This window comes from Leuciscus leuciscus (assembly GCF_965113295.1).
Source record: "Leuciscus leuciscus genome assembly, chromosome: 9".
Taxonomy (NCBI): Eukaryota; Metazoa; Chordata; class Actinopteri; order Cypriniformes; family Leuciscidae; genus Leuciscus; species Leuciscus leuciscus.
In genome coordinates, this window is record NC_138733.1 from 1,191,941 (window position 1) to 1,215,760 (window position 23,820).

Sequence of the window (23,820 nt, forward strand, 5' to 3'; positions counted from 1 at the left end):
AGTTCAGAGACCTACAGAAACTGAAGCTGAATTTAAGACTCATTATCTGATGATCTCAGACAAAAAAATAGTCTCACACACACACACACACACACACACACACACACACACACACACACACACACACACACACACACACACACACACACACACACACACACACACACACGGTGTTACTGAACCTGGTACAATTTCCTTTTATTTCTAGTGAGTAAATCAGCCATTTGACCTTTAAATGAAAATATGATGAAAATCATTAAAAATTATTCTTACCATAGTGTCTCCAGTTGATAATGTGGATCATCCTTCAGATCATTCAGCAGCTTCACTCCTGAGTCTCCTAGTTTATTATATGACAGATTCAGTTTTCTCAGGTGTGAGGGGTTCGATCTCAGAGCTGAAGCCAGAGCAGCACAACCTTCATCTGTGACACCACAACTATCCAACCTGTAGACAACAATGACACACATTAAGCCTATATCCAGAAATAAACATAACACTTAAAAAATAAATAACATAATGCTGTCAATATGAAATATATACCAATACTCATTAGTTCATGTTGTTAAAATACATCAGTTAGAATTAGGGGATTGAATATACAGTTTGTACAGTATAGCCTACAAATAATTATTTCTATGGAAAGTCGTTATCTATAATGTCGTAATATCCATTTCAAGTGGACGCGTGGAAGCGACGTGAGACTGAACGTACTGAAAAGCCCTCGCGCTACTCATATGCTGAGAGAGAGATAAGACAGTAGAGTTGCACGATTCATCTTTAAAATACTGTGATCTCCATTCAAACACCCACACGACCTTCTTCCAATTCCTCTGTCTATTAAAGGGGTCATATAATGCCATTTTTGTACAAGCTAATATGATTCTTTAGGGTCTAAATTAAAAGTTTGCAATATACTTTAATTAAAAATTCTCATTAGTATTGTAAGAAAACACTCATTTTACCTGGTCAAAAACAGCTCTGTTTTCAGCACGCCATTTAAGTGCATGTGTCTTTAAATGATAATGAGCTTTGCTCACCCCGCCCCTCTGTTCTGGAGGGCATTTTGCCACAACAACACACGTGGAGTGTTGCCTTGACAACAGTTGAGGGTAACGTTATATTTTGAAGATTGGCAGCGGGAGTCTCTGAGGACACTGTGCAACCGTATCAATTTGAACCGGAGTTGGAAAACAGGACGTTTCTGAATGGTTGGTTAACCTGTTAAGCTGCAACGCCACTTTTGAAAAATCCCCAGAAATGACATACCCAAACTGAAACACATACAGTTCATGAACCCTTTGCACTAAAAGCACAAGTATGATCTCATTTGAAAGCTGACACCTGGTAGTTTATTGTAAATGTAGAATTAATTATTGTCATAATGAAAAAACATTTTTTAAATAGCTTCAAAGTTTTGTAAAGTTATTAGAAATGTATTTTTATGAAACATATTCATGAAAATAAAATTGAAGTTGGCACTGTAGCAATCTAGAAATGCACTGCAGCTAAAGCCATATGTGTGACCATGTTATATTTAAAATCTGAAAATGATAAGTCTAAAACTCTGTATTTAGTTAAATGTTTTTCAAGATCATGTCAAATTACTTTATTTTGGGCCTAGCTAGCATGTTAGCTTAGCACACCATCAATACACGACCATTTATGAGATTAAAACCATGTTTGTGCTCCAAACGTACTTTATAACGCAATTCGAGTGTTTTAAATAATCTTCTGTGATCTAATTTGGCTTCAGATAAAAAAAAAAATCAGACAGAAAATATATTTATAGAATTATGTACAATGATAAAGTCTATATCGATTAGCATTACATTATAAATATAATCTATTATTATAAAAATACCTGGCATTGCTTGAAGAACACAGGCAAATCAAATATCATTGCAATCATTTTTATTGTCTTCAAAACGTCTGTATCTGCATATTACAGCGATCTCTGTGTTAGCTTTGTGTGTAGCTGCTATCAGTGACGTCCTTGAAGGTCACATGATTATGGCTCTTCTTCATGTTCCATATATGGAGTATTATTGTGCATATAGCGCCCTCAGGCTATTGGTATGAATTGAAAACACAGCACATCTCAGTAAGAAGCGCTCATAATGATTACATCGACGCATTTGGGTATAAATTCAATAAATATTATTCCTGTCTATAGAAATATGATGTGAATCTATGAGAATATATCAATATTTCTCCAAGTCTGCACATTTTTGAGCTAAAAGCCCTGAGGGACGTTGTTTTGTGAAGCACTGTCATGACGACAGCACAGAGTTTTTTTTATGAATGGACCAGCTGACGCTCATAATTCATATTAAAGGGATCGACGCATTTTTTCATTTCATAACTCCTGACACAAATTAAGACATAACTGTCACTATAAGTTTCTCAGAATACAATAGTGGTCAAATACTGAAACTTGAGTCTTATATCTTTTTAATGATGTATAGTTTGTCAAAGTATAACATTTAATCTGATAGTAACTTTGAACTAAATAAATAAAAAAAACGCTTCAGTGCACCGACGCACTGGTGAAGCTTAACAGGTTAACGTAACGTCACTTTGATCCATCTTTGTATGTACTGGCAGGGTAGAGTAGTGAGATACGAACGCTATGTGTTTACTGATGTATACGTTAGTTCATTGACAGATTGATGTTACAGCTAATGGTCATGAAAAACTTTTTTTTGGTAAATGTAGGCTTGTCAGTGATGCGTAACGTTATCTATGCAGTGTTAGGTACAACTGTCAGGGCTGAAGCACTAACATTTTACTGATCTGTTTAAAAAATAACCAGTCTGTGAGACTATGACAGTCATTAGGCACATAAACAACACATACTCAGACAGGAGCTAATACCTTTTTCAATGTTCTCGTTTATAAAGCAGTCTGGTGAAATGATTCGCGCAAACATGAAAGCATTGCTGTTGCGCTGACTATGATGACAGACAGCTCGCTCACGAGCGAGGGCAGGTCTGTGTTGAAACGCTGCTGTCAATCAACAATCGTGGGAGGGGCGTCGATTTTGTGACGTGATGGATTTTTATAATTTTATGATGGTTGTGTACAGGCACTGCCAACACAAATTTCAGTGCAATCAACTTGTAAAAGTGCATGTACCATTATATGACCCCTTTAAACCTTCAACAAAATCATATCGCAACATTTTAAATCTGTGTTGGCGCTGCCCTAATCTGAGAACTAGTATAATATGTTGTTAAAGCATTATCTAACTTTTTACATAAAAGCTAATTAAACAATAACACTGTTAAATATAGATGCAAGCAACCATTACCGAGGCCAAGCAGAATAAGATGACAAGACATGCCAACATGTCTGAAAGTGTCAGACCAACTGCAACAATGAGCAATTAAAGACATTTAAAGAGGATTTTAGGCAAAATGGCTGAAAAGTCATATAAAAAGTAATTCAAAATATGATTTAATGGGTTATAACTTTCGACCAATAGGTGGAGCAGTTACAAAACTGATGTGATGTGGTCAGAGTGAAGTGACAATGACACATACAAAATTTGGTGTCAATATGTCAAGGCATTACAGAGATAAAGCCTAGGTGGCACTGTCTCAAAATATTTTGGGTACCTTCAGGGGATGGTGCTGAAGGCACATTCTGAGTTTCGTAATATTACACCAATGCGTTTGTTTAGTATAACATTTTATTTCACAAAACTGTATTGAAGTCAATGGGAATTTCATGTTTTGTTCTATTATAGCGCCACCAAGAGGCTCAGTCCCACAATTTTTTTTACATGTCCTCAGAGTGAGCCCATACATATGTGTGTCAATTTTGGTGAAAATATCTCAATTCGCTTCAGAGTTATAGACATTTATATGAAAAAACACGTAAAAAATGACTGACACATGAATTTGATTGGATTTTACTACCCTTTACTATCAATATTTTCGCATTTGGGCATTGGTGCAACATTATCGACCTATGTTTCCAAACTTCTGACGGTGGTTTCGTCTCGATCGGAGTAGCGGTTTCGAAGATATAGCCAAATGTTTTTTAAGCGCTAAATCACAACGCTACACAAACCATAAGGCGAAACCTAGCATGTTTGGTATCGTAGGACTCGGCAAGGTTTCAGGAGTCTAATTAGATGAGTCTCGTGAAAATAAGTCTACCACACCCAAAGTTATAAGCATTTGAAAAAAAAAATTCACCACTAGGTGGCGCTGTTTCGAAACTTCTCACGCTCTTTCGGGACATTGTGCTGATTACCCATACCAAGTTTCGTAACAATCTGTTCATGCGTTCTTAAAATACAGCATTTTAACACAAAATTCAAAGTGGCCGACAGCCAAAATGGCCGATATGGTAAAATTGGATATCAGTCGACTCAGCATGTTGCCCTGAATCTAACGAGACCAATTTTATGATTTTTGGGCAAACTATTCAGAAGTTATTAGCAAAAATAGCCATTTTTCATATCTCCGGACCAGTAGGTGGCGCTGCGCCGAAACGCAGCATGTAGCCTCAGGTCATGGTTGGGATGACATGTACCAGGTTTGGTCTGAATCCAATAAAGCGTTGCGGAGATACAGCCTTACGTCTGTTTTCGCAAGCGCTACGTAAAATTTGTTCGTGGGTTTTTGCGAAAATTGCTAAGCGAAACAACTTGAATTCCATAACTTTTTGTCGGCATGGTCTGTAGATGATCTGGTTAAATTTTCGTGAAAATCGGAGCAACTGCCTAGGAGGAGTTCGAAAAAGTAGATTTTTCAAAAAATTAAAAATGGCGGAAAAAATTCCATGACGGAAAATGACATTAAAGGGCTCGAATCGTCTTGAGCTAGGGAATCAGAGGAAAAAATAATTTCGTTTCTAGCACTTGTGGTTCAAAAGTTATTAGCATAAACATGAGTGCAAATTAGGACAGCTGGTGGCGCTAGAGGGAATGAGTTGGAGACTCCAAATTTGCTATGGTGACTGTTCAGTCTGTCCTCTATCAGTGTGCCAAATTGCACAACTTTCCCGCAAGCGGTTCTATGGGCTGCCATAGAAGCCCAGTCGGAAGAAAAAGAAGAATTATTATTTTTGGTACGCCAACAGATACAATAGGTGCCTACGCACATTCTGTGCTTGGCCCCTAATTATAGTGATAATGAGTGAAGAATTCACTATTTGTATATAGTCTCTTAATATATTAACTACAGCTTATATACCATTATATACTATTCATTAACTATAAACTAATAGTTTGCAAATGATTTATAAGCGCCGTGTTACTGTATACTTGTGATAAAGTGTTACTTGTTATACTTGTTTCAAACTGGTCGCCATTAAGTGTAATTGTTCATTTTGTGTGTGATGGAGTGATTCTTCTTTTTCAAAAATAACACAAAATAAACAAAGTAAAGATGAATTTGACTGATAGCATTATTATTCTTTTTTTCAACATTTCTATATAAATATGGCGAAATATTGTTATCGTGTGTTATTTTGGCCATGATAATCATGTAGTGATAAATCTGATATGGTGACAGTCCTGGTTCAGGTGAAACACACACCTCTTCCCTCTTTTCAGCTGCACACACACATTTTGAGGAAATGCTCACGCTTTTACATGGGTCTGTTTGCACAAGCATTACAAGGCAAGTTGATTTACACGAAACATTTGTGATTTAAAAACCCTCTTCACTGTATCCTGCATCTGTTGTCTGGTCTGTAGTTCGTCCGGTTTATTTAACTGTTAGTTTTACTTTCTTTTGTGGGATAATAAAATATGAAGATGTAAATGTTCCTCTTCAGGGAGACTCCTCACCGCTGCCTTCTACCGCCGGCAGGATCTGATGGTTCAAGCAGGAATCTGTTGCTGAACCACCGGATGGGGCTTACGCCAAAGATATATTGTATACACTATCTACATATTAATCCTTATTCACTCCGAGTCTTTATGGTTGAAATGATTTTACCTCAGTTCCTCCAGTTTACAGTGAGGATTCTCCAGTCCAGCAGAGAACAGCTTCACTCCTGAGTCTCCTAGATTATTATCAGTCAGATCCAGATCTCTCAAGTGTGAGGGGTTTGATTTCAGAGCTGAAGCCAGAGCAGCACAACCTTCATCTGTGACACCACAATCCCTCAACCTGTAGAGAACAACGACACACATTAAGCCTATATCCAGCAATAAACATGAACACTTAACATAAAATAACATAATATTTGTCAATATGAAATGTATACCAATACTCATTAGTTCATGTTGTTAAAATACATCAGTTAAGATTAGGGGATTGACTATACAGTTCATATAGTATAAAAATCATTATTTATATGGAAAGTCCCCATAAAACATGGAAACATAACGTGTGTGTGTGTGCTTATTGTATTTGTAAACATTTTAAGGAATGTGTGTGTGTGTGTGTGTGTGTGTTAGGGCTGGGAGAAAAACATCGATTCACAAAACTATCGCAATTTTTTTTGTTTACGATTTTTAAATGGATTTTTTTATTCCAGAATCAATATTGATTCAAATGTAATTGCTCTATTTTTGTCCTTGCTTATAGACGAGATTGACAGAAGTTAGCCACTCTTGTTCCAACAGAGGATGAAATGTGTTAGTAAATGTGTGGTTATCTATGAGTGTCGTAATATCCATTTCAAGTGGACGTGTGGAAGCGACGTGAAACTGAATGCACTGAAAAGCCCTCGCACTACTCATATGCTGAGAGAGAGATAAGACAGTAGAGCTGCACGATTCATCTTTAAAATACTGTGATCTCCATTAAAACACCCACACGATCTTCTTCCAATTCATCTGTATATTAAACCTTTGACAAAATCATATCACAACATTTTAAATCTGTGTTGGCACTGCCGCTGACCCAGAGAGAGTTGTCATGAAACAGCTTCACAAAAGGTCTTTTCAACCTCATAATAGTATCATTATTTCTGTGATACAATAGTTCAAATTATTATAGAACTACTGGGATAAAAGTTTAAAGTTCAAATATAAACACTGATGTCTACGGTAGCGATCAAAATAGAGTAAATCAGCTTTTGATAGAAAAATGGCGCTTAAAATAACGCATTTATCAATTACAAGGTGGCGACAAGTGACTGTTAACATTTTTTATTTGGTATTGAATTATTTATTCAAGAGAATGTAGTACTGTATGATGCTTCTGAAATAAAAATTGTTTTTGTAAATATGATCTTATACATCATGTACAGTCTGTATAAGTGTATGATTTAACTTTTCCCCATAGTCTAGTGTTAAAAACAAATCACAATACATTGCAATATTGAATTGCAATATTGTAGAATCGCAAATCTTTAAATTGCAATACATATCGTATCGGCACCCAAGTATCGTGATAGTATCGAATCAGGAGATATCAGGTGTATCGTCCCAGCCCTATTGTGTGAATGTGTGTGTGTGAATGTGTGTGAATGTGTGTGAATGTGTGTGTCTGTGCGTGTGTGAGTGTGTGGGCTGGGCAAATGTATTTGTAAACATTTTAAGAAACTCTTAATATTAATGTAATTAATGTAGAATAATTAAATTAACAATCTATAATGTTAAAAAGTACTCCTCTTCAGTGTAGTTACAGGGTGCTACGTAGTGTAATTTAATTTTTACACTGAAAGTGCAAAAGAATGCGCCGAATTGTATTGACTCCGCCCCTCGATGACTGCTGCCTCACAAGACGACGACGCCATTTTATGTTTATGCGACCGAGACGGTAGGTTGAATTGCTTTTCTTTTTCTAAAATTAAATAGTAAATACATTTGTTAACATTTTGAGTAAAAGATGGTGGTGAACACATTTAGAAATGATTAACTGTGCGTTTTTGTCAGGATTAAGGAAGCTCATCAAGTTCATGAGATGTAGAGATGTACAAAAGAATGTGAAATTTTCTCATGCCGATTTGATTTCCTGGATGAAGGTGATTTTATGTTTAAAATAAATTTGTTGGAATGTGCTTACAATTTGTTATATATATTTTTAGCTTCTTTCATTTTGGTTTGTTGACAGCCTTCATGAAAGTAAGCATTCCCGCCTCCAGTCGCACCGAGGCCTGGTTTTACGATGAGCCTGGCACTGAAGTTGATGAGGAGGTCTGAAGCACCATTTGGGCTTTTTTTTCTGCGCAGATGAGATAATTCTTCAAATTGTAATTTTATATTTGTTTCGTGTGTTTAAAAGTGGCTGTGTTATGCATGAACGCGTTAACAATTCCGTTTTTGTGACGCATGAGCATTACTAACAGTGTGTCTTGTAGCGCGAAGTGCAAACAACAAATGCAGTCTTTTTGTGGACTGAGGTGGAGAAGCGTTTAAAAACTTTTTATTCGCCCTTTGTTTTAGTGTGAATTACTTAAGCTCTATTTTGCTTGTTCTTAGCACTGAATATCATGTTGTCCTATCTGCGTCAAGAGTCAAGACACAAACTTACTACCATCAAGTTTTTTTGTGAAAGTGAGTTAAAGCTAATCTGTAAATCCGTCTGTCTTCCAATTCAGTTTACAGGTATTTGCGTAAGCACTGGCAGAGCATACAGGTACTTTAGCTTGAAATCATTCTTTATCAATTCATACTGCGTGTTATTTTGGATAAATCATGTCCTAACTATTTATCTGTCTGTATTTATGAATCTGTATTTTCTGTTCACATTATAAATACCATTAATAAATTCTGGGTAAAATAAATTCTAAACATGTCTTAAAATCTAATGTAGTACACCAAAGTTCAATTTAAGATGCCTTATTACTCAATTTACTCATTAAAATTGTATACATGTATTTAATAATCAGATTAAATGCATATTTAAACTGTTTCAGGCCTCCATGTAAACATTGCACAAGGTTTTGTGACTATTAACTTGTAACAGTCATTTCATTAATCCTAAAATGAAAGATGTGAATATAAATCATCTTACAATTTGACACCCATGCTTTATAGACAGCTCTCAGCATAATCAAATCACAATTATGTTTACCCTATTTACAGCCCTAATTTAAATTGCATTGCACTACTGAATTTTGGAAATATTAGCATCAACTGACATATTTTTTCCAAATCCTTTTTCAATAGATTTGGCCTAGACCCCTGTAGTGTCAAGTGAAGAAAGCTCCTCTCATGAGATTGCAACAGAAAGCAAGCAACAGAAATGAAGAAGAAAGCAACAGAATGCTGAAGATGAATCCAGAATTGTGAGTGTCATTATATTTTATTCTTTGTGCAGTACAAATTTTAATACATGACGAATAAACATGAAAAATTTAAATCTAACTGGGCAACCACACAATGCCTTTGTTCAGACCTGGAATTTACATGTGTCTTGGGTGATTGATGTGTCTTGATTGTCATAATTCATGATGACACATCAATCACTATAACAAAAAGGGTTAGTTAACCCAAAAGTGTAAATTTGTTGTCATTTCTCACCCTCCTGCCATGAAAAGACTTTCGTTCATCTTCGAAACTCAAATGAATATATTTTAAATCTGAGCGATTTCTGTCCCTCCATTGACAGTCCACGCAATTACCATTTTGACGCTTCCAAAAGTTCATAAAGAGATCATCAAACTAACCCATTTGAATTGAGCGGTTTAGTCAAAATTTTCGGGAGAGACAATTAGATTGAATTTAGACTTTATTCACATATAAACATTAATCAGCAAACATAAACAGAAGTGTAACGGTCACCAGCTGGAGTACCCTTGAGAGCCACCAGAGGGCACTCCAGCTGGTGACTGTTACAAGAAGAAAAAGAAAATGTGGACTAAACTGCTTGGTTCATATGGATTAGTTTTAACTTTAACTTTTTGAAGCATCAAAGTGGTAGTTGCATAGCTGTCAGTGGAGGGACAGAAAGCTCTCAGATTTCATAAAAAAATCTTCGTTTGTGTTTCAAAGATGAAAGTCTTGTGGGTTTGTAACAACATGAGGGTGAGTAATTTACAGAATTACATTTTTTGAGTGAAACTAACCCTTTAATAAAAGACCGTGGCCTAGACCTCATCAGAACAATCGAATCGCAATGCGTCTTGGGTGCGTTTACACCTGTACTTCGAGTTGTTCACTTGTGCATCACCCAAGATGAATGTTAATGCCAGGTGTGAACGGCACTACTCTGTGACAACACAATCATCTGAACAGAATGGTTCCTGAGAGATATATGGTTGTCATTATTCTATGTAACTGTTTGATGATGTTTTTGTTTTGTTTGTTTTGATTTTTGGTTAGAAGACCTCAGCTAAGTTCCTGGAAAGGCTTCTCCCAAGACCTTTAAGACCTTGTCGTCTTCAAAAAGGTAAATTTGGACATTTCTGTCACACTACATATTGTCTGCCTCAAAATATTTGGGTTGATTGTATTTTGGAAAACTAATATAAAGATGGCCAATTGGAGAGCTGACTTTGAGTGTTATTTTTGTCTTTAGCAGGGACCAGCATACAAGAACACCTTGACTGCATTGAAGAGACCACACAGCATACCTGCTCGCATCCAGTGATGCTGATATGGCAATAAACTCAAAGACTACTACTACTACCTGCTCGCTGATGGGACAAAGAGGAACTGCATTCATGGATGCTACACAACTGTCGACAAGTAGTTTTCTGCAATCTTGTTCAAATCTACCTGTCATATTTTTTCATGTCTAGGCAAATTTGATGATTCTTTGCGTTTTATTGACTTTTTTCCTTCTTTGCAACACCTCATGAATGTGATAATTTGACCTTTACACATCTGGCATATGTTTTAAAGGAGCCATTTTGCCCATTTGTTAATAAACTTTGGATTTATACATCTGTCTGAAGACTCTTGATATATAATAGTGTAATATATATATATTTTTTTGCACTGAACAGAATACTTCATTAATGACACTTATAGTGTAATGCAATGGAATTAAATATAGTGTAATCCAATAGTGTAATGCAATGGAATTAAATATAGTGTAATCCAATAGAATTAAATCAACACCGGGGGTGTTAAAACCCCATAGTGTAAAACTTAAACAACAATTGTAAGTGTAACATCTTTACACTCGGAGTGTAATTTTTCTACACTGAAAGGTGCTATATTAACACTGTAAATTCACTACAAACAGTGTACTTTTTACACTAGATAGATTGGGACCATATATGATCCGGAGTAGTGTTAAAATTAACATTTTAAGTGTTAATTTGACACTGTGTTTTTTACTGTGTAGTCTCTTAATATATTAACTACAGCTTATATTCTATTAAAATACAATTCATTAACTATAAACTAATAGTTTGAAAATGATTTAGAAGCGCTGTTACTGTATACTTGTGATAAAGTGTTACCATTATTTCAAACTGGTCACATTAAGTGTAATTGTTCCTTTTGAATTTGACGGTGTGATACTTCTTTTTCATAAATAACACAAAATAAACAAAGTAAAGATGAATTTGACTGATAGCATTATTTTTTTATTTTTTTAAGATTTCCATAGATATGGTGATATATTGTTATCGTGTGTTATTTTGGCCATGATAATCATGTAGTTATAAATCTGATATGGTGACAGTCCTGGTTCAGGTGAAACACACACCACTTCCCTCTTTTCAGCTGCACACACACACAGGGTTCTCAAGTCTCACGCATTGGCCGTGTAGCAACAATGACATCCGGCCAGCTGCTTTTCACATTAAGTGAATCATGAGGGTGTCGAACACATCTTCTTTGTCCTTAGGAAGACAGCTCTGGTAATTATTATTCCCTATGGGCTAATTCACCAGCGCCGGGGTGTCTGGAGCCCCCCCAGTTCAGCGTGAACTCCCCGTGACTTTTATAGACTCGTGACATTCCAACGCACACACACAAACACACTCTGGACTTTGAAACAGAAACCCCCTTACAGAAAAGGACTTTTACCCATAAAGTCACTCTTAAATGTATCATTTAAGTACTAAATATATCCCTTTTTGTGTTAAGAAGTGTGTGTAAACCATTGGAAAGCATATATGTCCTATTGTAACATTAATAGAACTGCAAATGCCTATACTAATGCATAATAATGTATCTTTGCATTGCTACAACGTCTATATTCTATTTTTGATATCTCTGTAATCCTCTCCAGCTAACGGAGTTGAATTTCGATAACCAATTGCAGTAATTTGTATCGTTTGACACCTTTCATATGTCTGGAGCAAATCTTCTCAAATTCGATCTCAATCATGACTCATTCGAGTGGGCGTGTCTAACCGGACAAAGGAAAACCTTCCGCTTGAAATGCGCTAAGATGATTCGTCCTCCACGCAAAAGGAGGCGTACACGGGATACTGTTAAAGGTCCGAACCTTCAGTTTACACTCTCTCTCAAATCTCAACTCTCAACTTGCTCTCGTCCTTCTTCTCCACGCGCAGCGCTTCTCCTCCCAACGGAACCAGCTGGACCAGGCCTTGCCTTGGCTTCTCCTCTGGGACGCATGCCCCGCGTCATGTAGAAGCTGCCGTTCTTTTGCAACTAAGTTCCTACTCGCCTTTCCCCTCCACAAGGGAAATGATCTGAACTTTCTCGGTAACGTTAAATTCAAGTGAGCCTTTACATCGTCTTGCGAAACGACCCAGAAGACGAAGCTAGACGCAAACCAGCCGCACACGCGCGCCCCCCTTTTCAGCACCACACTGGAAGAGCACAGAATCTTGCAAGTATCTATCTCTAAAAGCTGATTTCAGGTGTCGAGCTCTTAGATCTGTGAATTAAGTTACCCTCTATCTCTTCTCTCTATTTCTTTCTTTCTTTCTTTCTTTCATTCCATTTATTCTGACCACGCGATGTTTTATGTTCTTGTTTGGTTAAATGTTTGTTTGTTTTATTGTTTGCATTTTTACGTACGTTTATATTTGTAGCTCATATAATCTCTCTAGTTTGCATTTATTAAAAATCCATTTATACTTTTAACTGTCTCTGTGTTTGAAAACCCACCTTATAAGTCAATGAAATCAAAGATCCAAGCTACAAGCTCGATATTATAGACTACCTTGAGTAGTTTTCAATTCATGAACTCAGAAAGTTTGATGTTCGTGGCCAGAATATAAAACTTTCTTGGAGTTTGTAAACAGGGATACTCCTTCTTAACTGTGATAGTCTTACATTTATTCGCTGGACGAATGACTGATGACGAGACCAGTTACAGAACGAGGTAATCTCGAAAATTAATAAAGTAATGTATATGCGATTTATGAATTATGACCATGAGTTATGATTAGTAATATTTCCCAAATTCCCTATATTCTTGAGCTAATTCGCATTGACCCAGAGTCATTTACGTTACAGCCGTGAGACACACGCAATTGAACCAGTTCACACGCCACACCGTGTATTTCTCACGCTGAAAAGGCAATGCCAACCAAGTTGTCCTGCAAGCTTTATATATATAACGTTGTATACGAGGCGTAGGCACACAAAGTGAAGTTTCCTGCCGCCAGCACGTATCTCGGCCAGATTGCGTTCGTTACTGGGCAACATAGATGCGCGAACACACGGAAGTTGACGGAACATTCTCGGCCACCGTACATTCGCTACTAGGTAACCAACAACATTGCGTGAACACACGTCGTGATGGAGAAGGTAAGTTGGAACAAAGATCGTCTAACTTTTTTAGGCTAGAACATTTAATATATAGCCCATCATATACATTATTATTGATGCATTTAAAAACTCTACAACTACTTTGCAACCAGGCCAGAAGCTTTGGCTCAGTTTGGCTGGCTTACGTTATCTGAAACTAAGGGAAATGTTAGTGGGTATGGGAAGGAATGAAGATGTATTTCTTCATTTTATTTAAAATTATATATTATACTGTATTAATAGTCTTTCTAGTTGCATTAAGGCTACATGTATTAAAGCAGAGTGCTCTGGGTAATATTTTATATCCTGTCAAACCATACATTAATCATTGCCATTGCATTTGTATTTTTCAAAGATGTCAGGGAAAAGCAAAAAGATATTTTATCATATTACCAATTGTTATCATTTTAATTTGTGCTGGTTAATAATGAACAATGGGTAAAATTGGGGGCTGGGACGGGCGGGGATGGGGCTCCATTAGGGCTCCTCCCCTAACCGTATGTGATCTCACTCCAAGCTTTTGATAAAACTTGAGAACCCTGCACACATTTTGAGGAAATGCTCACGCTTTTACAAGGGTCTGTTTGCACAAGCATTACAAGGCAAGTTGATTTACACCAAACATTTGTGATTTAAAAAACCCTCTTCACTGTATCCTGCATCTGTTGTCTGGTTTGTAGTTCGTCCGGTTTATTTAACCCTCTGAGGTCGAGAAACGCGCCGACGCGTTTTGCTGGATTTTTTTCACATAGCAGCAACATAAACTTAAATTACTCCGTCATTTATGGTTATACAGAAAAAAGAAATATAAAAAATAATCTGTGATATTTCTACTTTTGTATGTGTCCACTTACAATCGAAATCAAAACATTGTGCTTTTGTAAAATAAAGAAAATAAACAGGGTGTGCGTTCTGCCTCTCCGTCGCGGTGAACTTTTTTTTCTTGAGCACGTCTATAAACTGAAACAAAACTTAGCGAATACTTCTCACACATTTATGAGCCATATACCTTTATACACATTTAAGTGTGTACTTTTAAATGATCGGATTCAAACTGAAAACAAATATTCTCTGTTTAAGTAATTTGTATAAAACCAACAGGATGTCCAGTATCTCAAACGCTTGCTAATTACTTTTTAATTTGACACGCCCACTCGCGCAAAAGAGATTCACATGCAAATCTCCACATGGGACGCAAACGCCCTCGTTACCTCAAACACAAAACACCAAAACACTTCACAAGTCTCTGCTTTTCGTCGAGTTTGGAAGACACGTCTGAGCTTACATTGGATTTACCTCAGAAGAAGAAGAACGCGATTTGAAGACAAGAAAGATGTAAGGTAAGAAATTCTTACTTATTAGTTTATGGTATTGTTGCATAAACTTCACATTGCAGTTGAACTGTTGCTAGATATATGGTGAATATTATACTATTTAGACCCGTGTTTCCTGTTAAATACTGTTTGTGGATATCTGCTCAAACATAGATATGTATAACCATAATGTTTAATATTTTGGAGCGCGATGGCGTTTGAATGTATCATATTTTGGAGCGCGCTGTGGGTTTTAATGTATCATATTTTGGAGCGCGATTGCGTTTGAAAGGAAAAATGCACCAAACATTAGGCTTTATGTTTTTACTATTATCTCATTTCATATCATCATAACGAATGGAAACATTTGAAGTAACATATGATAATCAATATATTTTTCTCTAGCGTAGTTGTTCTTGAAATCTTTTGGAAGATTTAATTTATTGTTATTATTATTTTATGCAGCACTGCGTAGCCTATGCCTACAAGGCACAACAAACCTGGTGTTCATTATATATTGTTGGAAACGTGTGTGTGTGTGTGTATTCTGTGAATTTTAAAAAGAAATTTTAACCAGAAAAATCTAAAATCTATTCCCAAAATCGTGCAGCCCTATAGTTTCTCTTGATATCAGTATGTTCACAGTTTTTTCTTTTTTTTTTTCTTTCAGGGACCAGATGCCACTGAGTCCTGCTGACTTCAACATTCACATGAGTCTCTGTACATGAACATGGTAAAGTGAAAATCAAACACCTTGGAAATGAAAGGTATGTACAATGTTTTTAGGAATGGCACAAAGGTCTCTGTCTTTGGATCATTGTTTTCAATGTGCTCTTTTGTCATTTGTATTTTTGGATTGTGTTGTGTTGTAAATAAATCCAAACAATCTAAAAGCCATTTTTTTTTAAATCTCCTCATTCTTTGTGCAAGGTTGCTCTGAATGACAGGGCCTGATCGCTCCTAATAGGGCAGTTAGGGGAGTGTCTTTGTCTTTCTCAGGTGTGAAAAGCTTACATATGCATGAGATGATCACGCCTCTTCGCATATGGCTTTGTCACACAAAACACGTCTTAGAAATTTTAAATCAATATATTGTCTTATCTGAATGAGCAGTCAGGGTGATTTTCACATAGTTTTGGAGCAAATATTCTAGGCTATGTCATACAATTTTCAAAAGTCTTGTGAAGAAATAATCAGTATGGGTTTCATGGCCTTATTTCAGTGAAAATTTTTTTTTGTATTTTCACAAACCACGCATAAATGTCATTATCTCAAAACTACAAACTTTTACATACATGCTGCTGATATATTATTGTAGCAGAGTTTGTGCTGAATACAGTGTAATTAGACTTTAGCCATGAAAATGTCACTAGTAACAGAAAAAAACACAAATGTCAGAGCATGTCAGACCACCTCCAGGGCCCAGAAAACAGCTCAGACCTCAGAGGGTTAACTGTTTAACTGTTTAACTTTCTTTTGGGGGATAATAATCAAGCGCAGTGTTAGTTCATGCATAGGCTGCTATCAGTTGATGCGGTCAGCTGTCAAATCGCTCCAACCACCACTGTTCTCCTATGAGACTGGGAGGATATATATATATGTGGCATAACTGCTCAGTAAGAATGCTCAAACCGCTCGCAACCCTCCCGCCCTCACCACTATAAGTATCAAGCATATTACTGTGCACCTTCTGGCTGTCATCTTCTTTTGTTTCAGATTACCAAGTCTTTCAAGTCCTAGCTGTCACGGACATCATTGCAGAGAGACACTCATCCTCATAGCCAAGCTACAGTATAGATGTCCCCGGATTTACTGCCACGTCTACACATTAACACTGTTTTGCTTTAAAGACAATACTAAAGCATCTTAATCATCTGTATATCACTCAAACTGATGGTTCTATGGGGGGTTAATGTTCAAGCTCTGTATGCCATTAATCATGGATCAAGAAACCATACCGCCAAAGATAAATTCTGTTTAATAAACTCAAGTAACTTGCCAAAGTGGTCCTGTCTGAAATATATTAAGATGTAAATGTTCCTCTTCAGGGAGACTCCTCACCGCTGCCTTCTACCGCCGGCAGGATCTGACGGTTCAAGCAGGAATCTGTTGCTGAACCACCGGATGGGGCTTACTCCAAAGATAGATTGTATCCACTATCTACATATTAATCCTTATTCACTCCGAGTCTTTATGGTAAAGATGATCTTACCTCAGGTCCTCCAGTTTACACTGAGGATTCTCTAGTCCAGCAGAGAACAGCTTCACTCCTGAGTCTCCAAGTTTATTCTCAGACAGATCCAGATCTCTCAGGTGTGAGGGGTTTGATCTCAGAGCTGAAGCCAGAGCAGCACAACCTTCATCTGTGACACCACAATCAACCAACCTGCAGAGAACAATGACACTTATTAAGCCTATATCCAAAGATAAACATAACACTTGTAAATATGCAATAATTGCTATGCTTACAGATAATGATTGTTGTTACATGTGGCAAAAAAAGATAAGGGCTTATAGAAAATCCAGAGCTTCCCACTCGTATTTATGACATTAGCCTCTTTTCCACTATCGGGCCGAACGATTCTCATTGTGTAACCATTCCATTCCGTGCTGATCCGGGTCAGCTGGTACGGTTATGGTTTCATTTTCCACTGTGGGTTTGACAGCAGCCGCTCTTTGGAATGTAATACAAACGCGTCAGTAGTTGCCTTGCTAACGCAACGGTTTACTGATGATATGAGATGTAAATAGCGACCGTGTTATGGAGAACGATCAGCTATTGCATTTAACTTTATTATTGCAGGGCTGCCAACTCTCACGCATTCAGATTGAGACTCATGCAATTGACACTTTTCACATGCTCTCACGCCAAACATCCATTTTGTCACGCAGAGAAAAATCGTGATTCGCAAAGCAAAGAGGACACAAACACCAACAGACTAGACAGAGCAGGTTACTTTTGATTTGAAATAAATTCTCAGCTCTCAGATTTTGTCAATTTTATTATAAATACAGTTTTTGCGCTTGTAAATGTGACGTGACAGATCGCTGTAGTGCCACAGTTCATGCGGCACTTGAACCAATCTAGTTAATAGTAGCCTAAATAAACAGAATGAACAATTTTTTAAAAGATATAGTACAACTTACCGAAATGAATAGGCTATGCCTCATACATCAATCAGTGTTTTTCAAACGCAGGAAGAGGTCAATAAAACAGCTGGAGAATAATGTCACATTGTTACCTCAGGAAAGCCATTTAATGACCATAGCACGTTAGTTAAAAAAAAAAAAAAAAAAAAACTATAGAGAGGAGTAGTTTGCTAAATATTTACACTATATTACATCTTTATTATATTTTTACTTATAAAATATTATAATGTTGTTATTATAATAAAAATGACATTATATTTAATTTGAGTTGTTATTTTTAACCTTTAATAATAATGCAGCTGACAGGGCTCTCAGTGTGTTTACAGGTGAGATATTATTTTCTTAAGACAAATGAACATTTATCTACTGTACCTAATATTTATCCAAATGAATCGATATCGATTCAAGATTGGAATCAAATCACAAGAATTGAATTGAAATCGTGAAATTTGTGTCAAGCATTAATAAAAAAAGTAGCCTACCAGTCATTGTACCATGTAGCCTAAACATTGTAACATAGTCACTAAACTTAATAAAATTCTGTTTAGTTAACATATGTTAATCACAATACACGTATTGTGATGCAAGATTGTTTTTTTACATCCCCCCAATCCACCCCTTTCCACAATTCTCACTCCACGCTAAACTCAACAGTTGGCAGCCCTGTATTGATTTGTTTACTTCACTCAAATAGCGCGCTTAACCAGCTACAGAGAAACTGGTAGCCAGGCAAAAGACAAGTGACCTATCCTGAGTGGCGACGTCACTTCACTGATTCTACCAACACGGTTCGGCTGAGAATTCATTACAATTATAAGAACCGTTCGGCCCGATGGTGAAAAAGCGGCTATTGTGGAGGCGTTCATGTGTGTTCAACTCGTAAATACAATCTTTACGAGATGACATGAACGCACCATATGAGTGTTGAGTGACGTAATATCCCTTTCAAGTGGACGCGTGGAAGCGACGTGAGACTGAATACACTGAAAAGCCCTCGCACTACTCATATGCTGAGAGAGAGATAAGACAGTAGAGCTGCACGATTCATCTTCAAAATACTGTGATCTCCATTCAAACACCCACACAATCTTCTTCCAATTCCTCTGTCTATTAAACCTTTGACAAAGTCATATCGCAACATTCAAATCTGTGTTGGCACTGCCGCTGACCCAGAGAGAGTTGTCATGAAACAGCTTCACAAAAGGTCTTTTCAACTGGGAATGCACCGATACCAATTTCATTCCACTGCTATGCTGATGACACTCAACTATACATCAGGACAAACCCAACTTCTTCTGCCGCCTTGACATCACCCACTCTGACCACCTGCCTGGAGGAGGTAGAGGCATGGATGAAGCAAAACTTTCTGCAGCTAAACAGCACGAAGACTGAGGCCATCTTAGTTGGCACTCCACTCCAGGTTCGGTCATCGGACATTACCAGCATCACCTTCTCTGGCCAAAATATTCCACTTTTAACATCAGTCACAAACCTGGGTGTTAAAATGGACTCCCATCTGACATTTGAGGCTCACATTAAACATCTCTGCAAGACCTCTTTCTTCCACCTCAGAAACATTGCCAAACTTCGTCCCATAATCACCTATGCAGATGCGGAAAAGCTTGTCCACGCCGTTATTTCCTCCAGGCTGGGCTACTGCAATGCGCTCCTTACCGGGATCTCTGAAAAAAGCCTTCAGAAGCTGCAGTACATCCAGAACAGCGCCGCTAGGATCCTGTTGAGGGTGCGCAAACATGACCACATCACCCCCATCCTCAAATCACTCCACTGGCTTCCTGTCTCACTCAGGATTGAGTACAAGGTCTCTCTACTTACCTACCAGTGCATCCATGGTGAAGCCCCCCACTACCTCAAGGAACTCCTTACCCCACAGACCTCAACACGTGCCCTCCGATCTACCTCAACGTATCTCCTGAAACCTCCCAGGACCAAGCTTCGTACAATGGGAGATCGGGCTTTCTGCTCAGCTGCCCCTAGTCTGTGGAATGCTCTCCCTGACAACCTGAGGACTGTCGATGCTTTTAAACGAGGCCTTAAAATCCATCTTTTTAATGGTGCGTTCACACCGGACGCGAATAGCGCGTCAGGCGCGAGTGATTTCAATGTTAAGTCAATGCAAAGACGCGTTACGCGCGTAAAAAAATCCTGCGGCGCGGTAGACGCGAATACGCCTCATTCGCGCGTCAAGTTCGCGCGAATAGCGCGAATTGAGCGTCTGGCGCGTTAAGCGCGTTACGCGCGAATTATTTTATTAGTGCTATTTGTGCATTCACGCGTTTGACGCGAATTCGCGTCTGCCGCCCGAGTTGAAAAATCTGAACTTCTGCGTCAATTCGCGCCGCGTTAACCAATCAGGAGCCTGCTTGCTGCTGTCACGTGGTGAAGTGACAGTTTATAATGTTATTTTATGTTTGGCCTCAATAAATTATTTTGTAATATGACTAAAATGCACAACAAAGCAAATCTTTCACATAAAAACTCAATTTCAATATATGAGAGATACTCATTTTGTATTGAATGCTATTTATTCCATATCTATTCTAGATTATATGAAACATTATTATTCTAATGTAAAGACAACAAACACAATTTAGTGTATAAAAACAAAAATCACAGGACAGGTTTCACTTTTGGAGGCTGGCTCCATTTATTATCAAAACAAAAATAAATGACAGATTAGGTGGGTGCGGGCGAGGGTGAACCTCGCGCCGGGCTGTAGAGCGCGGGCTCGACAGGCAGCGACCACTCGAGGCCGAGGCCTTATACGGCCTACGCTGTCCTCGTCAGCGTCCTCATCGTTAGGTCCACCAAACCTAGCTCCTGGAGCAAATTGTGAAACTCCTGAAACTCTCCGGAGGGTCTGGTGGACCCGAGTACAGCGACGATGTCCCCTATGCAGCTGTTTCTGCTCTCCAGAGCATATACGAGCGGTGACTCTCTCGATTAATGCTAATGTTAATGCTCGATAAACATCTAAAAAAGATGGCCGCCAAAACTTTCACCTCTGACGCGCGTAAATTTCGCTTCAAACTTTTGTTTTTACGCGCGTTAGACACGCGAATTAACACAAAGTGGTCAAGCGTCAAACTAGACGCGGTAGACGCGAATTTGACGCGCTATTCACGTCCGGTGTGAACACACAGTAAGAGAGCTTTTGATTGAACTCCCCTTTTCCTATTTTATCCTTTTTTATCATGTAGCACTTTGGGATTTACTCAAATATAAAGTGTAAATTTATTATTATTATTATTATTGAGTAATTTTTTTGTCCTTTGTTTGATTGAACATTAAACAATGTTTGAACATTAAAACACAGCAGCAGGTTTATTAGACTGCTGCCCCTTTAAGACTGAACGCACGTACCCCATTTGAATATACAGTCTACATTCACTTGAGATATAACCGACTTTGTTTACTAGGATACTTGCCAAGACAAAATTATGTTTATACATAATTTTGTGTGAATTCGTCCATTCAAGCGCAAGACGTAAAAGACAATTCAATTTATTATTCACGTGCTGTCTGATAAGTTGGTTTTCAGGGCGCGCGCTTTGGATGTTTGTGTTGGAACTTCTTGTATGTGACACTTCTTGGCCTGCAAACATTCTGTAAGTAATAATGTAGGGAACCAATCGTTATACATAAATCAGGTAACAGTTAATCTCTTATATACAATTTAGTTTTAAACTTTTAATCCAAATAACACGTGCTGAGTGATCAGCAATCAAGAGCATTCAACAGAATTCAGCGCTCTCTCTGTCTCTCTCTCTCTCTTGTTAGTTAACTTTAATAATAAGCCACATGCCTCATATTACTTTCTTTGCCATTGACATCCGACTGAACTACAAACTTTCCACTGATGTCTGTGAAAAAGGGATGCGCTCGACCAGCTTGCCGCTGCGTGCTCAATCCATTGAACATTTTTCTCTTATCAGCTCGCGCACCAAAGCTATGTGTTACTATTTCATTTAATATTCCACTGATACATTTACTTCATAGACAGCTTTCTTTTTTTATCCCCATTATACTCTCTGTTGTCAGTGTTTCTTTGTCTGGGCACAAGTGTACAAATGCTGCCTGGTATCAGTTGTTGGTGTTGGAGCATTTTTACGAGTATGAGTACATGAGCTCAGTATCCCTATTTTCAACCTCATAATAGTATCATTATTTCTGTGATACAATAGTTCAAATAAAGTTTAAAGTTCAAATATAAACACTGATGTCTACGGTAGCAATCAAAATAGAGTAAATCAGCTTTTGATATAAACTTGGCACTTAAAATAACACATTTATTGATTACATTGTTTCGCCACTAGGTGGTGACAAGTGACTGTTAAAAATGTATTTGTTATTGAATTATTTATTCAAGAGAATGTAGTACTGTATGAAGCTTCTGAAATAAAACTCAGAAAGATGTGATGAATTGTTTTTGTAACTATGACTCACCTTATGTGTGTGTGTGTGTGTGTGTCTGTGTGTGTGTGTGTGTGTGTGTGTGTGTGTGTGTGTGTGTGTGTGTGTGTGAGTGAGTGTGTCTGTCTGTGTGTGTGTGCCTCTCCCTCTCTCTCTGTGTGGGCCCTATCTTGCACCCAGCGCAATTGACTTTGTACACTGACACATGTATCATTCCTATTTTGCACCCGCGCACAGCGGACTTTTCCCTCCACAGACGCATGTTGGTAAACTAGCAAATGTATTTGCGCTCCCGGAGGCGGTTCAGCGAAAAGAGGAGGCGTGTTCCGGCGCAAACGTATTTTGCAGGTTTAGAAAACAATTCCGCTTTGCGCATGTTATTCATATGCTATTTTAAGGGCGCATGCTTGGCCATAACCAATGTAGCGTGTGCACAACTATGGAAGTAAAATAATGTCAAATGTTTTTGAAATAAAAAAGCCTGTTGAATTGCACTACTTGAAAAAAAGAGGCATTGCATTAACCATGCTTGCATTTTAATGCATTGTATTTTTAGGGCTTGCATTTTTATGGGCTGAAATTCAACATGGTTGAATATTTAAGCTGTGAATATTTTCAATTAAAAACATTTCAAACACATTTTCATTATTAAAAATTCAATAATCCATATTCACCTTTCATATTTCACTTCCAAAATACTCAAACTGTTTAAAAATACAACCTATAATATTCAACAGGCAATTTTCGGTCCATTTTATTTCGCTTTGCAAATTTGCTTCCACAAATTCAGTGGTTCAAATTCGACAGTAAATTCAACATTGACGTCCAGGAACCGCAGGAAAAGCAGTAGATTGCCAAGCATACTCCCCATCTGCTGTTAGTCGATCTCACCAGCAGGTGGTGCAAACCCAGCTAAAACAAAAATGTTCTAAGAACGTTGTGGGAACGTTGATTTGAAATGTTCTAAAAACGTTGAAATGTCCAGTTTCCTTAACGTTGCTGGAATGGTATCTTAATGTTAGCATAACGTTCATGCAACGTTATCTTAAGGTTAGCATAACATTGCCTGAACATTAGCATAACGTTGCTGGAACATCATCTTAAGGTAAGCATAACGTTCCTGCAACGTTCTTTCCCCCAAAATGTTATTAACAATACAACATTCAAAGAACATTAAAATGTCCACTTTCTTTCAAGTTAAAATGTTATTTTAAGGTTAGAAAAAAAATTCTGCACCATTCGTCCAACTTTATTTTTTTATTAACACAACCATGTGAATTATAAGCGCACACTTTTACAGCACATCAAAAAGTAGAAAATTTCATATGA

At 37.6% G+C, this 23,820-nt stretch overlaps 1 protein-coding gene across 1 annotated transcript in view; it reads right to left on the reverse strand.

Annotated features, from left to right (window-relative positions):
• LOC309506195 (uncharacterized protein) overlaps positions 1 to 23,820 on the reverse strand; it is a 535,239-nt gene that overhangs the window by 367,357 nt on the left and 144,062 nt on the right. Inside the window, exons 11-12 of the mRNA XM_082179817.1 lie at positions 17,120 to 17,293; positions 5,958 to 6,131 (exon numbers count right to left, since the gene is read on the reverse strand). Coding sequence (XP_082035943.1) covers positions 5,958 to 6,131; positions 17,120 to 17,293 — 348 coding nt within the window. The remainder of the gene's footprint in view (positions 1 to 5,957; positions 6,132 to 17,119; positions 17,294 to 23,820) is intronic.